This window comes from Triturus cristatus, chromosome 1_2 (genome assembly GCF_964204655.1).
Source record: "Triturus cristatus chromosome 1_2, aTriCri1.1, whole genome shotgun sequence".
Lineage (NCBI taxonomy): Eukaryota > Metazoa > Chordata > Amphibia > Caudata > Salamandridae > Triturus > Triturus cristatus.
This window is the reverse complement of record NC_140580.1, coordinates 567,043,217-567,071,149: the sequence shown is the minus strand read 5'-3', so window position 1 is coordinate 567,071,149 and position 27,933 is coordinate 567,043,217. Positions and strand designations below refer to the sequence as shown.

The window sequence follows — 27,933 nt, the reverse complement described above, 5'->3', positions numbered from 1 at the left end:
TAAGGTAGTATCAGCTATAGTAGTGGCATGCTTGATTGCTGATCAGCAGTTTATTAGCATGCAGAGGGGCATGGGTGAAGGTCTCTGTTCAGAATGAATGGGTGAATGGGTTGGATGGTAGTTAGTTGGTAGGGCCGCCTTGGAGGGCTGGAGGTGTTTGTGCGCCTGTCAGACCTAAGTACAACCGGGTTTTTGTGTAGAGAAGTTTGGCTGAGGGTTTTCCACAGGTGGTGTTCATCAATTTAGCCTCCTACTGTGACAACCAGTGGTGATTCATTTGGGTTTGAGGCGGTGCGGATTGTTTGTGGCAGGGTCGAAGTTTACCCGAGGTGTGAAGGGTTTGGGTAGGGAATTGATATTCGTTGCCTCTATGCGAAGTGACGAGATTTCATCCTGAATAGTGTTAATTTTTAGTTCTAGGTGGGCTATTATGGAGATCAGTTGAGAGATGGCTGGGGCAGCTGTTGGGTGGGGGGAGGGGGTGTGCTAAGGCACATCGGATCCTGGGGTGGGGACTAAGGAAGGAGCCAGCCTATTGAGGGTGGCGGACTGCGGTGGATACAGGAGCAGGGTGTGACCCGAGCTGGACTGTTAGCCATGGGGAAGGTGAAGATGATTCTAGAGGTGAAACCGTAGCGTCAAGGCGTTTGGCAGCGGCGTGGGATGAATGGGCTGAGACCGTGCGAGGGGGAAATGAGTTTTGGGTTTAGGTGGTGGTGTGAGTGCATGGATCCGCTCACTAGGAGAGGATGGTGGGGTTGGTTTACTAGTTGAGGGGTGAAGGTGGGACTGGATAGCCGCAGAGTGCACTGAAGTGTCGTTCAAAAATGGTTAGGTGTAGTTATGAGGCTTCGGTATGGATGTTCCTATTTCTGTAAACGGTTCTGGTGAGTTCTCTGCTACAGTTCAGAGATGGGGATATAGTGAGCTTGATTCCTTAAGGGATGTTGGTAGCTTTAGTTATGTGAAGATTTTGAAGGAAGTTCTCTCCATTTAGCAGGTGTGTGTAGAAGATGAAGTCAATTTTGCGGCCACCATGTACTGGACTGTAGTAGATGTCTGTTATTTACATTATAGTGTTTCTGGATGTTCTCTGAGAATTTTGTGCTTTAATTTCTTCGCGGCTGCTTTGAGAGGTTTTGTGGAAATTTAATGCAGTATGAGTTGATGCTGTACCTTTCCATGACAGAGTTGCAATTGGGTTTTAGTGAGTGGTGCTGCTGCAGTATTATCAGTTTAGGCAGTCAGAGTAGCTGAGGGGGGGTAGTGTCCTTATTGCTGGTACGTGGTTATATGGGCAGGTGTCACCGAGGAGGCTGTGTGCGCTCGCCACAACCAAATCAGTGTATGCATGAGGTGGTATGCACAAAAATCGCAGTGTAGATACTGGGTACCAGCATAGGAAATGAGGTCACAGCTGTGTGTATAAGGAGCCAGTGTTGGCGAGAGGTAAGCAGAAACGTAGGCCTCTATGCACCAGTGAATGTATATAAACACAGTAAATGCACAGGAGAGTAATGCAGGACAGGAGTTACCGTAAGGCAATTTCTACCTGTATCGCCATAAAATCAATGTGTGCACTGGGACCAAAATTAGCGTATGGTAGAACGAAGCATCTTATGGAACTATACACAGCAGGAACATATGAATACCCTAGACGGTCCGGATAGAGACACGGTCTTAGAAGCCAGGATCAGAGGTAAATATGATTTGCATTGAAAACTATTCTTGTTAAGGCAGGGAAGAGTGACCGATATCACATTGCTTGAGGTCCCAGACAGCAGTCAAGAGTTAGGTGGGACTTCAAAAAAACAAGGCTGGGAAGAGTGATACACATTGCTTAAAGTCGCAGGTTGTTGTAAGGAATGATCTGGTGTCCTAGCTGATTCATTGGATGGGGGGGGGACATGACCCTCAGAACTGTAGCGCAGACGTTCATAGGATGTGTGATGCCGCTAAATAGGTCAGTGTGTAAGAGAGACCCTCAGGTTGTGCAGGTAGTTGTGGGAACAGTGGAGGTCTGGGAAAAGCGAGCCGGACTCAGTAGTGCAAGAAGTAGCTCATCCAAATTCTGGCAGCACACTCAGCCAAAGAGTTTGGTGTATTTGCACTATTTTTCGGTCCGACATTGAGGGAGTTTGATAGCTCTTTGTTAGTTCATAATTCTGAGGAATATGGAAGGCAGATGCAGGCAGGGGAGCGTTAGTGACATGTTGCTGGACTCGTAGTTGAATTAGTTCAGAACATTGCCTCCAAAGGCTATCAGTCCTGTGAAGTGCAGAATTCGGTCCTTTGAGCAGAAATGCCCATCAACGCTGCGAGATGATGATCAAGAATAAATGTAATATCTTCATCCAGAACACAGAGACTGTCATCTAATCACAGCTGGGCAGCAGTCTCATTGCTGCACCCGGTATGAGATCACCATGTAGAGGCCAGTAAGGACTCTTCTCTTACTACGTCAAGCAGCTGATCCGTCAGAAACTACTCCATTATTTCATACATATGCAGGCTGCATCATTGAAACCATAACAGCCTTTGAGACGCATTCATACTCTATTCCAAAAAAGACCATACTACATTGCCTAACACACGACATATTTACTATAAAACATTTGTCATGCCCTACACTCCACACCTACTAAAAATGCATTCTACGTCACAAATCAATGCGTATGATACATTGTTACTTAGTGTTTCTAAAATGCTACCTACGACTGTGTCTCACAGCGATCACAACCCACTTCTTACTAAACAGCACTGCACTGCTACAGGTATGAGCCAGTGTCTAGAGCAATACTGCTAATTCAGACAGAAAAAAATGCATCCACATACCCACACATGATCACATTTCCCCATAAAAATCTCAATGATGCTAACTCATCAGTAGCAGTTAGAACTCATGAAACAGGGAGCATATAGAGCAAGAACACTATACCCCCTAAGAAAGTGCCTCAAAAGGTGGCAAACACTGACAAAGTGCTTGAACCTGTGCTGTCAGCATTTACACTATGACAGTGCTATTTTGTTCTAACACAGATTAAAGGCCGAGATTCATGTGACCTGATGTTACATGGCAATACCCTCATTTTTGTTTGTTTCGCCTAATACCATGAAGGTGTCACACCATAACAGAGACGCTTTGTAGCGAAGTTTTAGTTGGATAGAACAGGAGCAAGGCTAGACCTATACTGCATTGTCAAGGTGAGACCACAAGTCAAAGCCTTTAGAAACTGCACCCTCCCATCAGATCCAGTAATAGAGTATCAGAATTGGCAGTGTTCTAGATGGTATATTAGTTTCTTGGGTGTCTGGAGCCAGGTCAGGAGCCTAGTGCGTTGCACATACACTACAAGCATTTCTTCTACTTCCTCCTTTTTGAGAAGAATATACAGTGAAAGGTCAGTGGTGGGCCTTTGCTTTTCATTTGCTTTTGTTTATTTTATTAGTTTAAAGAATATATACAGACTCGATTGCTAAATTAAATGATTATTAAACCTTCATAAAGAAAAATTGTCGAACGTTACACTGAAAGTGAGGACTGCTGAATGTTCACCCTATAAAATGCCTAGTGCTTTGGATCATTAAAACTAGACGAGCCTAGACATATCTGTAGATATGTATAAAAGTATTGATTCTGATGAATACTTCTAACTGAGGACTTCTAATCTTTGAATATCCCCAGGCGCTAGGCTGGATCCCGAGTTTTCCAAGCAATTGCCCCCTTAGGCCTGTCTGTAATGTCATCAGACCTCCTAGAAGAGTTGGTGGCCCTGTAGCCAGAATCTTTTCACTTTCATGGTCATCTTGCATGCACAACTTTGAGGTCTGGATAAACCTTCAGACTTCTGTCAGCTGATTTATGTGGTGCAGTTCTCAATTCCACAAGCTCATCTATTTTATATTTTGCTTGGGTCTTTCTTACGTGGTGATAGACTGGGCCCAGAATAGTTTGCAGCAATATCAAGTCACTAGTGCTAGGTGACTATCTCCAGTATCCGGTCTGGTTCCATGTGGTGTTTGTAATAAGTAGTATATATTTTTGATCAAAAATGGCATCTCAAGTAGGTATTGCGTCAGTTTTATAATTTTTTTAATTTGTCCTGCTCTTTCCATGCCTCCAAGAAAGTTGTTTCTGGTATGTCTCCATCGCAGTCTTAGGTCTTTGTACCCTCAATTAGTGTCACTAGCACATATTTGTGAAAGATGATCATGTGAACTACCTCTGAAAGGGTAAGACTAATAAAAAATGTATGGGTGGAATACTTGAATGGTAATTAATCTTGGCTTTGTGGCTGCTTTTCAGTGTACCCTCCACAATAGACCAGGACTAGCCATATGCAATTTTGCCTTCGTTCAGCTTTAACTGCTGTACCCCAAAATGTATTTCCTTCTGAACGGAACACAAGTATCCCCAGACCAGTTTTGAATTTGTTGTACATCAGTAGTGAAGCATAGTGGAGTCCTCGGCACAGTGAGCTATGATGCCCATCCTCTGGGTGTTTCACCGAGAAAATCTAAAATGGTGATGAGTGAAATGTTTGAATAGATTTCAGCTGCTCGGAAATACACTGGACCATTTGCCAGCAAGGGTACACTACACAGCATTGTGCAATTTGCATGCGAGGGTCAGCATTGGGTCAAATTATAAGCCCTCGGCTATTGACTTTAGTTGCAAGTCTAATGTGGTATATAGGAGAAATCCTGGGTGGGAGTAATACCCAAGCTTTATTTTACGAATATAAAAGATGCTGTCCCAGTGCGTTTGAAGGATGTGGCAGTAAAAGAACATATGGGCCAAGTCTCTGTCGTGTATTCCACAATTCCAACATTTGGGGGTCTTGTATGAGGTTGAGTTTGTGAAGTTCAACCGGGGTCCAATATGCTCTATTAATAATCATGTATTTGGTTTAAAATTTTATAGTGTTGTGATTTGCTTCTACTTCTATAATTTATATACTCTGAACACGATGTGTCCAGTTTTGTATAGGCCACTAATTAGTGTAGTAATTGCTCAGAAATCTAGACTTTTAGTATCAAGAATTTATAAAAGTCCATATTATCTTGTCCGTATCGTGACTGTAAAGTGTAAAAGGGTATGTTGCTGTCAAAGACGTGTTTGACCACGTTTATCCTTTTTTTTTTTTTTCTTCACCAATCTGGCCAAGATATGGGATTGGCACTGTTAATTTTGGAGTTGCGCCATATGGATGCCATGTTAGAATTGCAAAGTTTATTTTTCGAAAAATAGTCCAGCCTTAAGATGGCATTTGTTTTAGTGTTAAGCATTTTGTTTCTGGTGTGATGTAAGTAAAAATTGTGCACAGCTAGAAAAGCACCAATAGGTTTTTCGTTCAAGAGAGATTGCTCCAGCCATACCCAGATTGTTTAGTATTCGGACTCTTCAAGGAATTAGTTAGTGTAGTGTCCTGCTTAAAAGATAGGCTATCCGGTAATTTTTTTTAATTGTAGAGTAATGTTTTAAGGGAATTTCTGTTTCTTGTTTTGCCACAAAAATGTATTGGAAATGATATCTATCTTTGTCAAGGAATCTTCAGTTAGGGACATGGGGAGCATAATAATGAGATAATTAAGGGGGCAATCCTCATTCAAAACGTTTTTTAAAGCCGTTCTTTCTCGGCCATTGAACTTGCTGATGAAGCAACTTTATTTCACTATCCTTCCACCATGAGAAATTCTAATAGGTCCTTCTCTCTTGCTCCCACTTCTATTGCCTGAAATTACAACCAGGGTCATTTTTAGACACTTGTCGGCACAGTTGGCTAAAAAACTCCTATATAAGCCAAGACAGTTGTAAATTTCACAGTCAAGTTAAAATCATAATAATGCGTGAGAAGCAGGCCAATCATTAATATGATTACCCAACACCTCTTGTTTAATGAAACCATATCTGAGCCCCCACATAGATACCATATTTACTCTACAGGTATGTTTAAAACAGTATGGCACCTGAAACCTTACAAATTCAGCGTAGTATTGAGAACAAAGGAAAATGACAAACATCTGCATGAATAAGCTATGCAGAAGCAGCAATTACTCACGGGCAGCTTTCAGGCCAAAACAGAAGTAGGCACAAGAAGCGGAGCCCAAATTCAAAAGAGAAAGAACCCGGCTGTGCATCTTTGTTACACTCGGAGAGAGGGTCTTGACTGATCTGAAATGTGATGCCTTGCAGGAATAGTAACACAGTAATAAAAACGGGAAAAAGTTATCGAAAACAAAAATTGCAGACTCGCATGTAAGCAATGAAACTGTGATTATCTTTTGTAAGATCCAGAATAGTTTTTGGAAATAAAAGCAAATCCTAACCCATGCATGCAAATGAACTTTTATCAATCTCTTCACAACATTTCAACCATCCTGAATACACCAAAATAAATATCAATTTCATATCCCAAAGACAAATCACAGAAAACTGTTCTTATTTGAGGAGCTGTAATCCAATCAGCTAGTGGATAGTTCGCTATTCTTATTGTGAGCTGAATCCTCTTGAAATAGTCATTCATCTCTGATTGCACTGCTGATGATTGCAAAGTAAAGAGGTACTGCATAGAACACTCACTTCCAGTCATGATATACAGTCCTTTCCACACACTTTAAAAAAACATATGAAAACAAAAGCAAAAACCAGGACAGCATGAATCCACTCTCTACATGCATCACAAAAGTAATTGAGTGCACTCAAATCTTTATTGAAACGATTTTTGTAATTTTTGCAGCAGTAAATTGATTATCCTACACAGTCCAATTTACAAACTGAAGTTTGACATATTTGCTGATGTCTTTGAAAATGCATTAAATAAGATAATTAATCCTAATCCTTGAAAGTAAGGAAATGTAAAAGTTCAGCTCCCAAAATGCGAAATTTAATGAGAGAATTTCGAAATGACTGTCTTAAACTGCATCCGTCTGCTTCTTTGATATGGCTTTTGTCTCTGATTTGCAAATAGATCCTCATTCTTCTTTTCTTAAAGGCAATTGGATGTTCTTCCTAAGATCACTGTAGTTCCATGAACTCTAAAACCAGTAAAGCTAGAAGACAGACTAAACCTGAAAAAGACACCTCCTTTTGTTGTAAAACACTTGATTTGTTCTGCTTCAAAGAAAGTGTTCTTTCCCAAATACTAACTTTGATTCAGATGTTAACCGCTTGACCATCAATCTACCTGGCAATGTTGACATGTATACCAAAACCTCTTCTTTCGGTTTCTGCACATTGATCATCTTTTCAATAAAGAGCTAAATCTGTTTCACCCTCATTGCGACCCTCTTGCTGGTTTGCCTAAATTGTTTGAAAATGAAGACCCAATACTGAGTCAAGATGGTTTTGAAGCTAAAAGATCCTTCAGCGTCCCTTCTGCTTTTGATACCTAGGATTCATTCATTTCCCAGGATTTCTGTCTGAGCTTTCTTTTGTATGCTGGAGTTTTGTATGACCACACATCTGCCCCAAGTCTTGCAAAGCCTTTAGCTACAATTTAATGCTTGATTTTGCACACGTTATATTTGTGCCATTGAAAACCCATGGATAAATACAATGCTGGAAATTATAGCATCTAGAAACCCTTAGTAGACATTTATTACGTGATTTCTTGGTAGTCTTGCAAAAGTGTTCCATCTGTTCAAGAAGCCTGAGTCTCTATTAGGTCTTAATGTTGAGTACCATACTAATGTGCCACTTTTCGAGCTAGTGTGCAAATTTAAATTTTTGGTGTTCATTCATGAAAAGTAAATTTTAGGTCTGAGGTCAGCCAAGACATTTTGAGTTTAGCAAAACTACGTATACAATATACTCACTTGTAGGTACTTTCAGCCATCCCTCTTCATTCATTGATCTGTTACGTGATTCACAATGATTCAGCCCTCTTTAGCTGTTGACTAATTTCATGGGAATGATGGGCATTTTGCTCTTTCCCTAGGAGCATATCTGTTCACTAGTTAGTTCCTTCGATGCCTTCGACTACAGCGTCTGCTTTTTTGCAACCAAAACATTAGTTTTACTTTTAGCCAATATTTTATTTTGGTGAGTGCCCATTAGCTTCTCCAACAATGAAGTTCTAAAAAAGCATAACAAAACAAGCGCTGGCAAAGGCTATCAGCCAACACCAGATCTACTGGCTTTGCCAATGCTGGTTTACTGCACTTATTCCTGCAAGATTAATAATGCTAAAACGTGTCCATCTGTAGAAAATAGGCCTCAGCTAGGCCTACCAGTGCAAGGGGTTCGCCCTTCTCTGCACAGAGTCCTCAGACTATTAGAAAGAAGTTGGCACAGAAACTGAAATAGAAAATACATAGTTTATTAAACCTCAGGAGGTGGAACCACATTCACCCAGCACCCTGTGGTGCTGAATGAAGGTAGCACCCAGAGTAGAAGATCCATGGGTCTTTTATACCCACACAGGGGCTCAGGAAAAGGACGATGCAAGCATACATGAGAAGAGTTACATACATAGATGGTCATACAGAAATGCACTGTAAATAGTATAGGAGGAGCTAGCAGTTGCTGACTCTGGTAGAAACAACCTGATAGTTACAGACTAAAAACCGATGCATGGACAGTTAGATATTCCTGCGCATGTGCAGGGTAGCAGAGTCTAAGTATAGCCAGTCCTTTAAACAGAGCACAAGGGAAGACAAAATGGCTGCCAGAAATACAAAATGGATTCCACAAAATGTACAGGATAGCCTGTAAATACCAGATGGATTCTGCTAACGCTAATTTAATCGCAGCCAATTTACGACACATCAACTAGCTTGCATTTCACAATTTTTTTATTAATATGTCTTCCTCCTTTGCACGGTAGGTATTATTACCCTGACCGTTTGAGGTAGCAGGTCTCTTGAATCGATTTTTCTCTTATCGTATCAGTCTTTGCATTCCTTAGGTGCAAAAGTGCAGTTAGGTAATAATGAAGACTTTAGGGCCCAGGAGAGCTTTGTGTCCTGTATCCTGCTATAGAAAAGGCAGTCTTTGAGCAACTCCTTAACACGTATATGATGTCATACATAAAATACTTTTTCCGTCTGGCCATGTGTTCTCTTCTGTCTTTTTTCTTTTTCTCTTAGTTAACTTGAAACAAGTTTAACCTCTACCTCAGCTTGACAATTTCCCTGTTCAGAGAGAGAGATATATGAAGACTTGTGCATGTTTTTGGGTGTTTGTACCCTTGCATTATGTCAAAAGTATATTTTGATTCAGTCTAAAACTTCTCATGGTAAATCACTCACTACCTCCTGAGACTCCTCTTAGCTGATTACATTTTAAGGAAAACGTCCAATCTGAATTGGCTGATCAGGTAAATTACTTAACCCGATTTTTACAGCTCATGGTTAGTCCTATCTGCAACCCTCCGTCCCTTGGATTCTCAAATTGGCATCATTTATGGAAATTGGTAAAAGGAGTGGGGATTGTGAGAAAAGATTAATAAAATTAATTTAAAAAGTCTAGTTTTTCTTTGCAGTGATTTAGAGGAAGAGGGGTTTTCATGAGAGCACAGTCTACTAATGGTGTGTGGCTCCAAGGAAGAAAGCTATGCCTAAGAAATATATCAACTGGCAACTAAAATTTCCAATTATTAATTTACCTGATAGGTTTTGTTAACCATATAAATGCTTTTGCAGTAGACAATCCCTGAGAAACTGAGATTAGTAAGGAGGTGGTGACCTTAATATGATTTATGTGCTAAATTAATAGGGAAAGATTAGTTTGATTAGTTGATGCTTGGACTGAGAATAAGAAATAGTCAAACTTTTATCGAGTGGTAAGGGTTGTTCAAGCCTTTATTCACTGATCTGAGTCCTACTCTTATCGCAGTATGGTGTCTTGGGTGTTCCTGGCAAGAGCAAGAAAATTAAATAATAGATTAATAAAGTATGTATAAATGAAGAAGCAACCTGTACAATTGAAAAGGTGAAGGAACTTGAAATTAGCGGTTAAACATTAAGTTACTATCCTCAGATTGATTTAGGTGAGCAGTGCAAGGGAATCAGACTGAATATAGTATGGGTGAAGAGTTGCCTGTATTGAATTTTCCAACCTCCCCATTTAGTTTCACTTTATTTTGATATTTCTTGTGAATTAAATACCATTTTTCTTCATTTGTGTATTTGTTTGATAAATGCTTCTTTCTCTATTGTTTTGCAGTTCCGCTTATCATAAATGCTTAGGCTGAGGTCACTGGCCTTCTATTCTCTATTCAGTGGGGTTCCCTGGATTTCAATAAGGATTCATTGGGGGATCCCTGGATTCCAGTAATGATTAAGTATGAGTCCACAGAAGTCAAAAGTTCAAAAAACAGCGGCCTAACTTTTAACTGGAGAATTGTAGTTTTTTTCTAGGTATTCTGCAATATTAATACCTAATCTCGGACTCAAGATCAGGCTGGGCTACCCACCCTGTGTATTACCCAATGTGTCTCTGCACTTCTGGTCTCAGCAACGATTTTGGCATTTCACTTTTGCAGTCTAACTTTGAACAAGAGTATGGATTATGATAATGTTAAATAAAATTCTGTTGATTTTCCTCGATGTTGCATTTTGTTTTTGCCTCATAGTTTCCAGAAAATCTGTTACTTTAAATAAAACTAAATCTCTCTGAAGAGGGGTTAATAAAATAAATCACAGGTAACAGTCGTTCATGTGATTCTTTAGTCAATCTTGTCTTTTTAATATAGTGGAAGCATGACAAGGCTGTGCTCATAAGTTATGTAGCTATGTACTGCAGTTGACTGCTGTCAGAAATTGTAATCGTCCATCATGAAATCCTATTTTTTGGTTGTACAAATATTTGGAAAATGTATTAAAGAAAATTATCTGTACAAATAAGTTAAGGCCTTTCTCTGCAGTCTACCGTTCCTTAAAGTTTCTGAAAGTTTTAATATGAAACTTATTTCTTTGAGAATTGATTGATCGCCTCAGTGCTGTACAGCTTTGTTGCACAGCATGAGCCTTAATAACCTAATTCACCATTGTCCTTGTTCATTACAATGGAAACAGTTTTCAGGAACTACTATATTCAATCTTCTTTCCATGCAGATCATAATTAAAGCTTTTCCACTAGAACACAGGTGGATAGATGGTTGTGGTGTGTAGTTTGTGGTGTGTAGATGAATGAGTAGCGTTTCATTTCTACTAACATTTTATAAGCATGACTTTTTTTGTATTATCCATATGCTTGAATTTTTCGTAAAATGCAATTTACATCTAGATTACCCATCTAGATTGCAGGTTTCTGAGTTATCAGCATATACTATGGGGAGAGTATTTTGGGTGCTGCATATCTTATGATATGTAATAAACAGTGTTCAAGTTTCATAATCCTTGAAAAAAGCTAATTGAAACTTCATCTTTTGTTTTTCAGATTGGCTGTTTGTAGTGCTTGTGGTTCTTGCTGGGTTTTTAGTCTTTCTACTCATTAGTATCTGTTGGTGCCAGTGTTGTCCACATACTTGCTGCTGTTACGTTCGTTGTCCATGCTGCCCAGAAAAATGTTGCTGTCCTCGAGCATGTAAGTTTTCCAGATAAAAATGTGACATGTTAAAATATAAGCTCTTGAATCAAGATAATTATTTAGCATTAGCCAACTTCAGAAACGCAATGCTTACTCATGAATTTTGCCTTGAAGACCATATTGGCTAAACAATCTTTTGCTAGAGGGAGAAGATGTGGTGCATTTGACAGAGCTGCCGACTTGGGAGCTGATGATTTGGGTTCAGGTCTAGGCGTCAGCTCCGCAACCTGCGGTTCTGGGCAGATCACGTAATCTCCCCATGGACAACGCCTGGATACCCTCAGGGGTGATAATCTGACCTACATAAATCTACAAATTTTATAAATTGATGTATTTATGAGCTTGTCTGTACATTCATGTGTGTGACCAGTTAAATGCCTTCGTTATGTTAATGGTGCTGTGAAGAAATGCACACAATTGCTTAAGAACAGCATTGAATGTGTTTATTACACAACTGAAATCTGCTCAGGTTTGTGCATATACTTTCTATTATCACAGACATTGGAGCGGTTGTTCTCCTTGTTTGAAGATGAGTGATTGCCACACTTGGCAAATTATGGATGTTTCCTTTTGTACCTGTCGACGTTCTGCTATCCTTTCTCTGGTAATGAGGTGTACGTCTTTTCATACTGCTCCACTGTGTCTCAGGCCCTTTAGCTACATTTCATCTCTTAAAACTGTGTTTTTTTTTTTTGCATCGTCTACAAATTTTTGAATACTCGCTTTTTCTGTACTTGTCTTTCTGTTCTTATCTACTTATTTCTCTCTCCCTCTCAAAGCAAATTCAAAGGGTGTCGCTGTTGTGCTTATTGCAGGGGTGTGGAATTGTTTAAAAAATCTACTTGTCTAGGGGACAAAATTTTATAAAAATCTACTTGTCCTGCTAAAAAATCTACTTGCCTTACCTCTTCGCTAAATAAATAAGATGGACAGGCAAACGTGTAAATTAGGTTTTAGACCATGCATTTTAGACATTCAATACATTGAAGCTTCCATTTGGGAGAAGAGTGTCAACAAAGGTTGCATATTCGAATCAGAAATTCCCAGTATAATGTACACCTTGGTAATGTGCAGGTAAGTATTACATATTTACAGGATAACATTTTTGCATTAGGTATTTACAAAGAATAATAAACGCAGTCACATATCGACCCAAGCTTCTACCCATAATGCATTTGAGATTCATGCAATAGTCATGGGTGGATATGAATGTGATCTGTGATTATGTCTAGATTAGGGTGTCCTGCTCAGGAAAGCATGACATGTCTAGCTTTCCTGGGAAGGGTAGGAGACCATTCCTTTTTTCCAAAGGGATGGGTCTTCAGATTACAGCCCCACTTAGATCAAACAATCATCTCTGAAAGTGTGTAAGGTTTTCATTTGTATGACTCAATCTGTGACACTGTGAAACATAACAAGGAGATTGGGGTGGGGAGGCACACTTAGGCCTATGCTGTAGAAGTCTTACCAACATTACACAGGCAGTCCTAGGAGCATTATTAGGAAATGAAGTGCCCTTTGGAGCATGTGAAAAATCACTAAGCCTGAATCTTTACTGCACCAAAGACGTTTTTCTAAGCATTCCAAAGAAAGAATCTGCAGCAGCTCGAAAGTCCACTGCAATACTGGTTCACTGGTCATTAATATCTTCAACCAACCCAAGACTCAATTTGTTATACAGGCTTATAAAACAGTGGCAGACACTCCTGAAGGAGACCATAAACTAACAGTCGAGGACAGGGGCGAATTACCCTGCCCCAGCTTGCTATATGGAACTGATACAAGGACAGTTCATTTACTGAACGGCACATGATCTAAAAATAACATGCCAGGTGACTTGCTTTTTAAATAAAGTATACTGTGGTGTAAAAGGAACAACACGAGGAATGTATCTTGCAGGACAAATCTCCTAGCAAAAATAACCAGGGGTCTATTAAAAAAAAGCCAGAAGTAGAAACGGTTTTGTTGTCAAAACATTCTCCATCTCAGCCGTAGACTAGAGACTGATTTATCAAACTGTGGGGGCATTTTGACAGGGTGTGGGTGCAGACATCAGAGAGGTGACCATCCGCAATAGTTTGTGAATCGCTTTTACTTTCAGAATGGAGAGCAGTAGGGAAGGGAAGTGGGGGGATGGTGGTTTTACATCAGGAGTTTGAGAGGGGACAGAGGTGAGCATCCAACTGGGAGCAAAAGAAAGAAGAGTAAAACTTGTCTAGAGATGTTTGAGGATTTAGATCCAAAAGGAAGAGAAGGAAGGCGACTTAGATGGAGAAATAGATATAACATGAGGATTAGACTGGGCACAAGACCAATTGCAGAAGGTTGAGACAGCAAGAAAAAGACAAGCTGAACAGGGAATTCGAAAAATGACAGCGTGCTGAGATAGTAAACAGGAAAAGAAAGTGTCATAAACACAAGTTCATGTGGTTGGTGTGTTAAGTAGGGAAGGTTCTGTTGTTGGCATTTTGTAATTTCTGCTATAAACTAAAGCACACAGCAAAAGAACAAATTCACTTTGTTCTGCTGCATCTCCTGAGAGGTTTGTAACGTTAGCTCGTTCTAAATTTCGCAGCTTTTAACGGGACATTCTACATGCAGTCTATTCACTTGCTTTGCATGTGATTACTTTCAAATAGCATAAAAAACAATCATTCCCCACTGCCTCGGGGTACAGACCTTATCTCTGTGGTGCCATTTCAAGCACCGCTCCCTTGCAAGATGTAGCTGTAATATAGAATACAGGGCAAGGGTAGAGCAAGCCAGCACGACACAAAGGAGAGACTTCTAGGCCCAGAGGCATTTACAGCCTGAAAGCTACAAGTCTTGCTGTTGTGAAGCAGCAGAGGGCCTCACCAACCTATCTACTCTAAGCAGGATTTATTTGGACACATATACATTATTATGTTCACTTTACTCTGTACACTTTTAAGAAGCCCATTTCTATGGACTGCATAAACACACTATCCAGCCATACATGCTCCTTTGTTATTTACTCCTCCCGGTACATTTCAGGTAACGATTCCACATACCTGCCTTATCTTAGCGTGCAGTGCACCAGTTTATTGTAGGAATGTGGCTTAGCTTCCAAATGAGAGTGCTGAGCCTCTAACCTAGACTCACCACCACTTAGCCACATTGTGTGATCCTGGGCAAGTGTTTTTTTTTTTTGGTCCTCCATTTCCTAATCTTGCAAGATTAGTGGTGTTCACATAAAGGTTAACTCATTTTAATAAGAGCTACCTAAAACTGCAGTAAGTTGCTTAGCAGCACAGGCGCACTGTTTTTAACTCTAACTTTAATAGGGTTTGCAAGGGGTTGTAGGGCCAAAATAGCTTTCAGAGACTTGCCTGTTATTGTTGTAAATTAGGTAAAATGTGGGCTATTTGAACGCCTCCGGGCATGCCTGCTGTCAAACAGACCAGAGCTATAGTCAGGGCCACTTTAATTATGTGGCAAGAGAGGACGAAATTATGTGGCAGGGTTGAGTAAATTATGCAGCAAGAAAAGGCAAATTATGTGACATAATATGGCACATTTTGTAATAGTATTAGTTCATTATTTCATCATTTTCAAACCTGGTAACACCCTGTGGTCATTGGTTGCAACTCATTAGTATGAGGTGAACCTCCAAATACAGCAATAATCAACAGAAAGGTGACCAGTCCAGCTTTGCAAAGCGGCTTCCACTTCTCGGCAAAACGCAAAGTCGCATTTGTAGTAACTTTTTAATCATTTGAGCTAGAAACGAATTTTGTTTTTGTTAAAATCTGGGGATTATGCAGCAGATGATGGATTATGTGGCAAACACTGCGGACGCTCAATCACATAATTCCAGTGGCCCTGGCTATAGTCCGTGTCAGGGCCTGAGGTTGCATCACGTAGCAGATGTTAATGGATGGCATTTCTACTGACTTAAAGAAATCACCCCTAGTCTAGCGCCCCAGTGCGGCTTTAAAGTCATGCCTGGCACTGCACAGAACAGCATATAAAGCCTCTCAGTTTCAGGTGCAAGATTTTGGTGACATCGTATCAGACAGTAAGGTTTAGGCTTTTAATTTGTGGTAAATATATCACTGCAAACCTGCCTTCTGGCAAACTCTGCCTTACCCCTTCTGTTTTCTTTTTCTGGCCTCCGGTTCCTCGGTGCTGGTGAAGGAATAAATGCAGAGCCATAGGGGGAAGAAAAGAGCGTAGTGCAGACACTGGTTAACAAATTAGAGGCTCGTGAAAATGAAAGCAACAGGGGTGGATCTGTGGGCTGCACGAGAGCCCCACAGGGAAAGTAAGGCGCTTTAATGTAGGTTTCGTTGAAACAGTAAGAGGCCGAGACAGCAAGCCCAGACAGCAAGCAATGTGAGAGGAGAGGGGCCCAAGAATTGCATGACAAAAGAAATCCAAGCACTTTACTGCAAACCTCGGATGCGAGGGGAGAAGAGGGGAGGGGAACAGAGGAGAGCGACCTGGGTTCAGCACGAGAGGCCCAAGGGTGGAGCCAAGAAAGGGCAGGATCAGAAGGGTGAATTAAGTTTAAAAACAAAAGTCGGGTAAAGGCAAGGCGCAAAGAAGCTTGTCTCCTACCTGCCATTGCTGGGAGTGTTCTAGAGCTGCAAAAGCTCCATGTTCGCCCCGTGCTCTAAGGAAACACTACATACAGACCATTCTCTCTTGAATTTGCGGGTTTGGAAAATTCTGTGCTACACAAAGTTCATGCTGTGCTTTACTTTGTGAACACACTGCACTTAATTTAAATCGGTATCAGATGTTTTGTGTACAGTTGCGTGGTTTAGCCCGCATGCACTGTGATCAAGAGGCAGAACTCTAATTCTTAAAATCCATGTACACACTCTCGTTACGGTGATTTCCTGAGTATTAGATCCAAAAGCTGTGTCCAATGTACTAAAAGCGTTAAAGATTCACTGCTGCATCATACCTCACAATTTATTACAATCGGTGCCTGTGGTGAGCCAAGCCATTCATCACTCATTTCACCTGGCTTCTCTCGACTGCCCAGGCGGGCTACATAATCGGAAATAGGCTCCTCTGCATCCTGCTATTAATTGTGCCATGTGTGTCTGGGTTAGGTGATTACACTGTGGACGAGGCGCGGACTGTCAATTTGAAGTGGTCAGAGGATAGTTTGGTCTCAGTCCATAATTTACTGTCTACTTGCCCTGCGGACAAAACAGTAATTAAAACTTCTTGCCCTTGCAATAAATCTTAATGTCTCGGGCGTCGGGCGATACGAATTACCCACCCCTGTTATTGGTTATGAAATAGGCCTCTCCTTGCCCCACCATCCCAACTCACCACCTCCTACCAGCACATATTCACTCCTTTACCCGAAGAATCAACTGACACCACTACATAATGACTTTATCTAATTTTGACTAGAAAGGTAAGAAAGTTATAGGCACTAAGGCACAGCTCTCTCAGTGGTTGGGCAATCCTAAGATTGGCATGGATATAAATATTAGAGGGGCTTGTATGTTAGTTTGATTTGACTATTCGCATAACATTTGAACTCCTTCAACTTGGTAAGCAAATAAATGTAGACGGACCAAATTTACTATATATTTTTAATTTGGTGACGGTTTGTTCTGGACTTATAGCTTTTTGTTAACTTAGGGTTTCAAAAATGCTCTTTCCGATATTAATTTAGAAGTCACCCTTTGGACTTGGCCCTTTTTGCAGGGTTATCCCCAAACATTTTGCTTCTTCCTCCTATTGTTTCTTCTGACCTGTTGTTGGTTTTAGGGCTCTGGGCACTTTACCACTGCTTGTTAGTGCTAAAGTGCATATGCTCTCTGTGTAAATTGTTATTATGTTTGGTTCTCCCTGATTGGCATATTTTGATTTACTGGTCAGTCCCTAGTAAAGTGCACCGGGTGTGCCGGGGTTGGTAAATCAAATACTACTTGTGGGCCTGCAGCACTGATTGTGCCACCCACATGAGTAGCCCTGAAAAGATGTCTCATGCCTGCCACTGCAGTACCTGTGCGCAGTTTGCGAACTGCCATGGCGACTTGGCAAGGGCTCCCACTTGCCAGGCCCTAACCTTCCTTTTTCTTACGTATAGGGCACCCATATGGTAGGCCCAAGGTACCCCCAGGGCAGGATGCTGTGTATGTGAAAGGTAGGACATGAACTGATGTGTGTAACATGTCCTGAGCGTGAAATACTGCAATTTCCGTTTTTCACTATTGAAAGGCTGTCTTGCCCCATAGGACAGAATGGGGAATGCTTTGAAACATTTTACCAGCATATCTTCCAAAAGGGATAAAATAGAAAAATAACATTTAGGCTTTCTGAACTCCGAATTTAGTAAAACCTCTTTTATTAAAGATGGTTCTTTTAATTGTGTGTTTAAAAATGCCACTTTTAGAAATCAAAGTGTAAAATAACAGCTGTGGTGCACTCAAAGGTTCTCAATTGATCAATTATATCATAGTGCTCTAAAAAATAATCAAAATTGGTGTGCTCTCTTTGAGGTGGTTCCACCCTACCACCAGAAACCAGGAACTAACTGTTCTGGACAAAGTGAGCACTACCTGGGGTACTCAATATGGAGTATTAACAAATTATAGTGTCAATATTAAAGACAGTAAAACAGTTTCAACAAGTGAATCATCGTAATCATAAATTAAATGCTGTAGTCCAAAAATCCAATAATAGAAAGAAAGCCGAAGTTCAAAGTTGTCCAGTACTTCTTTATTCAGAAGTTGAATTTATGGATGTTGAAAAACTTCAAAATCATAATTCAAATGCTTGACAATCATGAGGAAAACATTCCCAATGCATTTCGGGTGTTCTACGCACCCTTCTTCAGGGGAAATCTAAAATAAACATATACATGATAAATGCACATATATTCCTTGTCATTTATAAGTATCCTCTAGTACAACCTTTCAGTTGCCGGGAGAAAAACAACTGCATGAGCTTGAAAATAGAATAACGAAACATCTTGTAAAATAAAAAAGCCAAAAGAATCTCCGTGGTATGAACAGAACTACCTTAGAATCCTAGTGAGTTAGTAATAACAAACTTCTTCTGTGAAACAGTAGGGAAGCGGAAAGAGGAGACCTACCCCACCATTTTAATGAGTAGTGGAAATTCGAACCGTAGTGCGTTTAATCAATGAAAGAATCCCTTCTAATGATATGTTGTAACAGAAGTCTCAATCTGTACCTCCGTTAAATTAAACTGTCAAACATAGCGCGGTGGTTCCTTCGTGAATATAATTGTTCTTGGTGATGATGCGCAAAAATAATGTTGGCGATTAGCAAAAAAACAAAATAACATTCACTAATGTTATAACATGACGTCTAAAAAATAGGTCGAAAAAATATATATCTTTGTGTGAATAAAATGTCTCCCCTGCCACTCACATGGTAAAAATGTGCAGTAATCTGTGGTATGAACCGAAAGCTTTACACATCATGAAGTCTCTCTGCGTCGCCTGCCCAAGAGAATTAATTAAGAGAACCTAAGTGCCTCGAATAATGTGAAGTATGTTACCCTCGGGTCAAACCCCAGTGAACTAGATCTTTATCTCTCACCTGTGAGTGTAAAACGCCTGTAATCCAATGAAGTGGAGCAAGCTCCGAACAATGAACAAGTCAATCTAATCATGAAAAAAAGAGAAGAAAAAAACGGCTGTAAATCGCTTCGCCATGTGAATAAGATGAAGGAAGGTGGTGCTCGAGCTGTTTTCGACGTACTTGCTGTGGAGTCATGGAATCAAGTACTATCCTCTTGAAGTGACACGGACGAAAAGTTGGCTGTGCTTGAATTCTCGTCAATAAATGGAGCGTGTTTCCCGTGTGCACCGAGAAACTCTCGGTGGGCATCGAGAACAATAAACCTAGAAATGGGACGTGTATGTTTGCGATGGTAGCTTGCTAACATGGCAGCCATTTAATCTGAGTCTGTGAGTTTGTGAGAATGAATTGTGAATTGCTATTAATTTAGTGAAATGGTAGAACCTAAGTGATAGAAAAAAAGGAAAGAAGCATGAACCTCAATACAATGAAATACACTAAGTGATATCCTCAGTGTTTACAAAAATGCTTTGACATGTTTGATATTACATTTAATCCTAGTAATACTTCAATGATGTAAAGAATACTTGAATCGCTATTCCACAAAGTCATTTATGAAATAATCATCGAGTTGTTCAATGAAGAACTACAAAATTGAGAGGACTTCAAATAATAGCTGTAAATTAGTCAATGACAAGAATCAACAAACACTTCATGCCCGCATAGTAATTCAACTGTATTTGAAAACCCGTAATTAAGAATGCAAATCTCCTGCTATAGTGTGGGCCAGAAAAACACATACAAAAACCCTTATGTTTAAAAATTATTGATGTACCGAATTGTATTGTGTTTAACAAAGTCCCTAAAGACAATTTCTCTAAAAATAATCCAATGAATTTGTGCGTATACCGAATAATTGAACGAACTGTAAATCTACATTACAACTTACTTTTGCGATTATAAAAATATACCAACGTACAATCTGGTTTGGTGTAATCATGATGAAATAACAAATCGACAAAATGCTGAATGACCTATGTGTAGGTGATGTCTGGTAATACCACATACTGGATAAAATATAATAAATGACGAACTCCAGGTCAATACACAAGGCTGGCCCTAAAGGAAACAAGATAATTCCAGTTTGTCATTTAACCCTTTAGGGACCATGGTATCCAAGTATCTAATTCAGAAAGTTTCCCTTTGTGTGATGTATCTAGACGTATCTCTGTCGTTGCGAGTGTTAACAACTTCTAGTACAGAAAATCTGAGTTGTGCAATAGAGTGGTGTGCCGTTATCCAGTGACTGGCTAAAGGTGAATTAAGTGCTCTTGTTCTAATTCTACTTTTGTGTTCTGTTATGCGTGTCCTCAGTGCCCTTTCTGTTTTCCCTACATAATGTAAAGCACACGGACAGCGAATCACGTAAATAACATTCTGGGTGTTACAATTAGCAGTAAATCTTAAGTCTATCGATCTCCCAGACCACGGATGTGGTATGGAGTTCCCGATAAGAACATTGTTGCAGTGTGAGCAATTGTAGCATTTTTGCATGCCTTTGTGTTGTTCTAAGTGAGTTACAGGTTTTTTTGTTAAGAGTTCTCGAAGGTTATTGGACCTTTTGTACGCAAAAATTGGAGGATCCTGGAAAAGATGTTTAAAATCAGGCTCAGATTGTAACAGATCCCATCTGCGTAAGATAATTTTCTTTATAATGGGTGATTGAGTCGAGAATGTGGATACAAACACTTCTCTTTGGTGTTGTGATTTCTCTTGTATATCGAGTAATGAGACTCTAGGGATCTCTTCTGCCCGTTTAGCGGATGCCTCAACTGTAGTAGTAGGATAGCCTCGATCTAAAACTCTTCTTAGATTCCATGAGTGCAAATGTGTACTGATCATTATTCGATGAAATGCGCTTGATCCTCAAAAATTGAGAATAAGGGAGATGTTTCTTTAAAGTGTCTGGATGAAAACTGCTGAACAGTAAAGTGTTGCGGTCTGTGGCTTTTTTAAAAACCGTGGTGACTGTCAGTACCGTGTAATTCAACATTAACGTCCAAATACGAGATCATCTGAGTGTCTAAGGTATATGTGAATTGAATCCTGGGATTTGTCATTCAACCCCTTAAGTTTGGTTTCCAGATGAGTTTTAGAACCCTGCCATATGATGAATATATCATCTATGTATCTACGATACATGATCAGCTAGGCTGACCAAGATTAATCATTTAGTATGTTTTCCTGTTCAAACATATCATTAGAAGTGATTCTTTCATTGATTAACCGCACTACGGTTTGAATTTCCACTACTCATTAAAATGGTGGCGTAGGTCTCCTCTTTCCGCTTTTCTACTGTTTCACAGAAGTAGTTTGTTATTACTAACTCACTTGGATTCTAAGGTAGTTCTGGTCATACCACTGAGTTTCTTTTGGCTTTATTTTACAAGAGGTTTCGTTATTCTATTTTCAAGCTCATGCACTTGTTTTTCTCCCGGCAACTGAAAGGCCATAATAGAGTATGCTTTTAAATGACAAGGAATATATGTGCATATTTATCATGTATGTTTATTTTAGATTTCCCCTGAAGAGGGGTGCGTAGAATACCCGAAATGCATTGTGAATGTTTCTCCTCATGATTGTCAAGCATTTGAATAATGATTTTGAGGTTTTTCAACATCCATGAATTCCACTTCTGAATAAAGAAGTACCGGACAACTTTGAACTTCGGCTTTCTTTCTATTATTGGACTTTTGGACTACAACATTTAATTTATGATTACGATGACTCACTTGTTGAAACTGTTTTGCTGTCTTTAATATTGACACTATAATTTGTGAATACTCCATATTGAGTACCCCAGGTAGTGCTCACTTTGTCCAGAACAGTTAGGTCCTGGTTTCTTTTCTACTTTTAGAAAGTAGGCATTTTCTTGTTTAACCATTCTGTGTGCCTCTGCCAGTTTGTGTATTGACTATCTGGTTTTGGAGTGACAGGGGCTGGGGAGGTGCATTCTCTGACAGCCACGGGGGGGTTTGATGTGTGTCCTGACTTTCCTGAATGAGTCGGGGCTGCGCTGCATAGACCTGGGCTGCATTCAGAGTATTGAGAGGTTTTCTCACGAACTCCTGAATAGGCCCGGTCTGCATGTAGAGTGGTGGGAGGAGATTTCCCTTGCACCTGAATAGGGCCTGTCTGTCTTACACAATGCTGTCTCCACCTCCTGCTGGGCAGCTGCACAAGAGAGGGCAGAACTGGTTTGGACTGGTCTCGGAGACCCTTGCACAAAGACATTTTGGGGTATAAGTATTAGACTTAAAACCCCTGTACTTTAGACTACTTATGGAATCAAGAGGAACCTTTGCCAAGGAGAAGAGCTTGAGAAACTGAGAAGTACTACCCTTGCTGTGTGTCTGGGGTTGGCCTGCAGTTGCTGTTTTTGCCAAGGAAAGGAGAAGGACTTTGCTGTGTTTTGTGTCCCCTGCTTGAGGAAAGTCTTCAAGGGCTTGAGTAGAGCTTGCCTCCTGTTTTGAAGTCTCAGGAACACAATGACTTCACCCCCAGCTCCCCTGAACTTCCTTGCTGGGATTTCTGACCTGCCAAAAAGTGACTGTGTGGGGCCTCTGGAGGTTGTTTCTGCTGCTGGGAGCTGGAAAGCAACTCGACAACAAGAAAATCGATGCATCGCTCTTCTTGCAACAGTTTTCCGATGCAACGCCGTGGTGCGAGAAGAATCTCCACGTATCGCCGCACTGCTGCTGAAACCAACGCAGCGCCTGTCGCCGCTGCAAGAATTGACTCACCGAGGGATCGCGGCTGAAGAAATCTACGCAGCGCCGCTGGATACCGCCACATCGTTCAGACGCATCCTGGCTTTCCACACATCGACCCTGTGTGTCAAGTTTTCCCCGACGCATCACACTCTGATCAAAGTCGTCTCAGAATCAACTCATTGCTTCCCCCTACAGACCAGACCCGACCCACCACTCCCCTGTGTCCAGCGGAACTGTCGCATCGCATCGCATCCACGAAGGTCTCAGTAATTGACGCATTTCTTTGTTTTTCAATGCGTCCCATCGCTGCAGCTGTTTGGCTTGGTGAATTTTGTTGCAACGAAAGGTACTTCGCAAGAAATCACGCATCCATAGTTTTTTATGGACTCTGTTGGTAAAACCTTTTGAAAGTCATTTTTCTTAATACTTGTATGTTGGATTTTTGTCCTTTTGGTCTTGTTAAACTTTGAATAAAGATACTTTATTTTTCTAAACAGGTGTGGTGTCCATTTGTTGTGTTATCACTGTGTTTCCGTGATCTTGAAGTAAGAGTGAAGAGAGTATCTTCCAGATCATGCTAACCATTTAAGCCAGTGCGTAGCTATGGAGTCCTGATTCGCATTTTAATGTTTTAAAGATGAATGTAAATCTTAAAGGACGCCATCACCCTATGACTCTTTTTAGGTTTGTGCGATATTGTAAGATTAGTGTGAGATTTTTTTATACACATTAGTTTTAGACTCGGATAGCTCATTAAATTATTCACCGAGAACTTATGTTTCTGCATTTTACACACTTGAACCCCAGTAGGGCAGGCATAATGGTTGATGCTCATACCTGTTCTAAAGCACACCTCTAAGTAGTGGAATAGTTGCACCAGTTATGTACAGCACTACAAAATGGCGACTGTGCTAGCAAGCACTATATAAAATATTTCTGCAAATTGCAGACATAGAAATATTGAGACCTCTATTTAATCTCCGCTTTCACTGTTGAATTGAATTTCCTATTTTTTTTTTAAAGAGCAACTTTGCAAACTGAGTTCTGTATTGGGTATTTTGTTTTGTTACTGTTATGGGTTCATGACCCTTCTTCTTTGGGGTATTTGGAAGGAGAAAGATTAGCCGAAGTAGACAGCCTGGACAGAAGTAAATTCAAATGTAAATGTAATACTAATGCTGCTTGGTAGCTCAAATATACTTACAAAATGTGCTTTTGCATTTCTATTTGTAGTGTATGAGGCTGGAAAGGCTGCCACCTCCGGAGTACCCAGTATTTATGCTCCTAGCGTATATGCTCCTTCAGTTTATTCTCATCCAAACCAGGTCAAGATGGCACCTCCACTACTTCCAATGGGTCCTGTACAGTCTGTTTACAATGGATATACTGTCGACTATGATGCAGCAAGCTCTGGTAAGTTATAATTAAGGACAAACTACCCATTGTGTATGGAATGTGAAGTGGTTTGGCAAGTGCTGTGGTAGGGTTGAGATGTGGAAACGATACATGGTCAGGAGATTCTCAGAAGATGAAATAAATGGAGAACTGAGTAACCCCTAAATTGATGTATATATTCAAGGAGCTTTGCTTTTATGCCAACTAGAATTTAGACGTACTTTTTAAAATGTTTAATATTTTGGAGTAATTGTAATCTATAGCAGTAGATAATGAGGCTCTTGGCTGTAGATTGTTAAAGAAATAGCTTTGAAAAGGTATTACATTTAAAAAAAAAAAAAAAAAACCTGAAGAAGTTCATCCAAGGAAGAGTTATGAAATGATAAAAACCGCAACCTTCCTTTTTTTTACTCTTGTGTTCCGTTGCCCATTTCTTTAAAGCAGTGTGCATTTTGGTTAAGAACTGTGACTTTGAAGTTTAAGAATTGAGACAGAGGATGTGCAGGGGATCATAGTGTGTTCGCTGGTACCAAGTATTGGTTTCTTCTTTCTAACAGTTGGAATATATGCAGCTGTCTTTTCATGAACAACTGTGCTGCAAAATGTTTTTCTTTATAGTGCTGAACTTAACCATATGCTTTTAGTTTAAAATTACTGCTTCAGCCTGATTAGGCAGTGTTTTGCACACCCTAAAGCTGCAGACTAGTCTGTATTTTCTTTTTCAGAGGATATGTATATTTCCTGTGGCTTGATCTGTTTAGATTTGTATAACACCACTTACTCCAGTATTGGAATCATAGATTCCCATGCTTGAATCATTCCCCGTCGTCGAGATGGGAGTCCCCAGTATACATAAAATAGTAATAGAAACCATTACAAAAGAAGAAACCAGGCGTAGGTCCATTCTAGTTTTGTAATATATCCACCGCTTTTTGTAAAAGAGACCAAATAAAATGAACAACCAATCAATTAGCCTCACCCTGTAGAACCTTCCTGAGAGAACCTCAGAGCCTCAGTTTTTCTACTGCACGTTGTGCAAGGGAGTCTCCACTGAGCTCTGCTCAGTTTTTTTCCTGTTAACCGTACTTCTGCAGTTTTTTTCACCTGTTTTTTTCTTCAAGACCTGTTTGGACTTCGTGTCAAGATGTCTGATAAGGAGAAGAAAGCCCTCTTTAAAGCTTGTGCAACTTGTGCTAAGAAGAGGCTATATGTGGAGGACAAGCACAAGGATTGTATTTACTGTCTGTACCCAGACCATAAGGCAGCAGACTGTAAAATATGTCGCACTTTTTCTACGAAGACTCTGCGAGACCGTGAGGGGCGTCTCTTGACCTGGCCTCAGAAGCTCAAGTCAAGGAAGGAACAAGTCTCCAGTGACAGTGATGAGGCATCCTCTGCTACATCTTCCAGGAGGTCTGTGAAAAGGGGTAGGGCCTCTCCTTTGCCTTCTGAAGAACGTCCTGGTAAGGCCTTGAAAAAGATCTCTCGTAGGTCTGAAGGGCATAGTCCTGGCGAATCTCCTCACCGAGGTCTGAAGGAGAGGGAAGGCCTGTCAGCAGGAGTGATATCGGAGAGAAAATCCAGCTCTGTTCCTCCATCTTCTCCTCCAGTGGCTCTAAAGACTTTCAAAAAGCCCTCATCTCTCTCTTCTGAGGTAAAAATCTGTGAAGAAAGTTCACTCGTCGACGAAATCATCAAAGGTACAGTCTGTCTTCTCCTACAACTTTGACCCCATCTACGGACTCGTCGACTGGGATTTCCTTGTCTCCGGCGCTGACGCTTCAGGGTTCCGCGTCGACGACTTCGACGCCGGTGGTGGCTTTGGTGTCGTTGACGAGGATGTCGACGGCTACCACGTCTACAACGACAACAGCTGTGGTGACGACTGTCTCGACGACTGCTGCGTCAACGACGTCCATACCTCGCTCATCGTCGTCGACTGTCCCGTCAGCGAAGGAAAAAATGGCGCTTTCTGTCAAAGCGCCAGATTACACCTGAGATTACTTCCCCCAGGAGGGTGACTCCTCTACCCCCTGCACTCCTCCTCGAAGAAGAGGGATCTGAGGAGGATGATGGACCTTTTGGCTATGCGGATAGACCTTCTCAATTACATGTCAAGTGTCAGGACACAGACTCTGATGGGGAATATGTGGAGGAACAGCAATATGATCCTTCCTCAGATTATCAGGATGACTACCAACAGGAGATGGCCTCGATGCCTTCCTCCCTACTAGCAGACTTGCAGTCCATGCATTTGGACTATAGAAGGAGATTCGCAACACAACCTCCAGCCCCAGTTGTGGTGCTAGTTACAGCTGTTCCGCCTGCTACCCCTCAATTGCCACTGCCTCAACCAATGCCTGTGGCCCAGGATGCACCACCTATCGTGCCTCTCATTCAGGATGATACCTCTGATGATGACCAGGGCAACGTCACAATACCAGATCCAGACGCAGAGTGGGATGACTGTTATTTCTGATCCGGCTTCTCCTTCACCAGCACCTGTTGATTCTCCCCGTGCAGACATGGGGGGGTTTCCATAATTTGATGGAAAGGGCCGCTAAGAGATTTGAACTGCCCAATCCCACGGTGCGATCTGAATGCTTCCTTTAGGACTTCAAGGAGCCTTACAAGAAATCCGTTTGGTCTATTCCTATTAGTCACATCGGGATGACGGGTTGAAAGTCCTGCCACGGTAAAGAAATATAAGGCTCCGGATGATAGCCCGGCATGCTTGGTCATCCAGCCTAAGCCGGACAGTGTCGTCATCTCAGGCTGCCCAAAGAAGGTCCAGAAATCCTTCTGCTCCCCTCACGACACCTCCAGATAAAGACAGCAGACTCCTCGATAATGCAGGGAAGAGGTTTTCCTCATTGTCCAGCCCGTTGACCAGGGCTGCGAATGCCTTAGCGATACTTGGTCGCTACTATCGCCAGATATAGTGCGACCTTTCCCCCTATCTGGACCAATTGCCGTAAGATGTGAAAAAAGAAGCAAAGAAGATTCTTCAGGAGGAAGAGATGACATCTGCTGAAGTCATTGACTGTGCAATGGACATTCCAACGACTGCGTTCCGCTGCCTTGAGGGCACTGCTGTCCGTCGCCACGGCTGGCTGCGGGCTACATGGTTTCGTCCTGGGGTTCAAAACAAGATCTTGAATCTTCCCTTTGATTGGGGGGGGGGGGGCGCTCTTTGGGAAACATATTGATGAGGCGCTCCAGGAGATTAAGAAAGACACGGAAACCGCAAAATCCTTAGGGACTCTGCAGTACCGCAAGGACCTGGTGACCTGGTCCACATCAAAGTATGTTCATGACCTTGCCTTTGAGGCATTCATAAAACACTGCTTCAGTAGTGTGGAATTCCTAGAGCCAGACACCCAGGACATATTGTTTGGGGTCAAGGACAACAGTTTTTCATGTTTATTTTGTCCTTGGGACAATTAGGCCCAACCTCTTGCAGCACAAACTGTTTGGCTGCCAGATTACAGTACCACATTATGGATCAGGGAAGGGCATTGTCTGTAGTTTAGGTAATTTTTGTGTTCATTTGTTAATGCTGTTGAAACTTGTATTTATGATTCATTAACATAAAGCCTTTTATTATTAGAGTGAGCACTCTAAAGAAATGTAAGTTCAGACTGCACTACCGACAGTGGTTCCAGTAAATAAATGTGTACACACGTTTGGA

General features: G+C 41.1%; 1 protein-coding gene across 4 annotated transcripts in view; it reads left to right on the top strand.

Moving 5' to 3' along the window:
- LSR (lipolysis stimulated lipoprotein receptor) overlaps positions 1-27,933 on the top strand; it is a 295,848-nt gene that overhangs the window by 127,954 nt on the left and 139,961 nt on the right. For all 4 annotated transcript variants that reach the window (XM_085606478.1, XM_085606479.1, XM_085606476.1 and 1 more), the window contains 2 exons: positions 11,384-11,530; positions 24,081-24,260. In XM_085606478.1, coding sequence (XP_085462604.1) covers positions 11,384-11,530; positions 24,081-24,260 — 327 coding nt within the window. The remainder of the gene's footprint in view (positions 1-11,383; positions 11,531-24,080; positions 24,261-27,933) is intronic.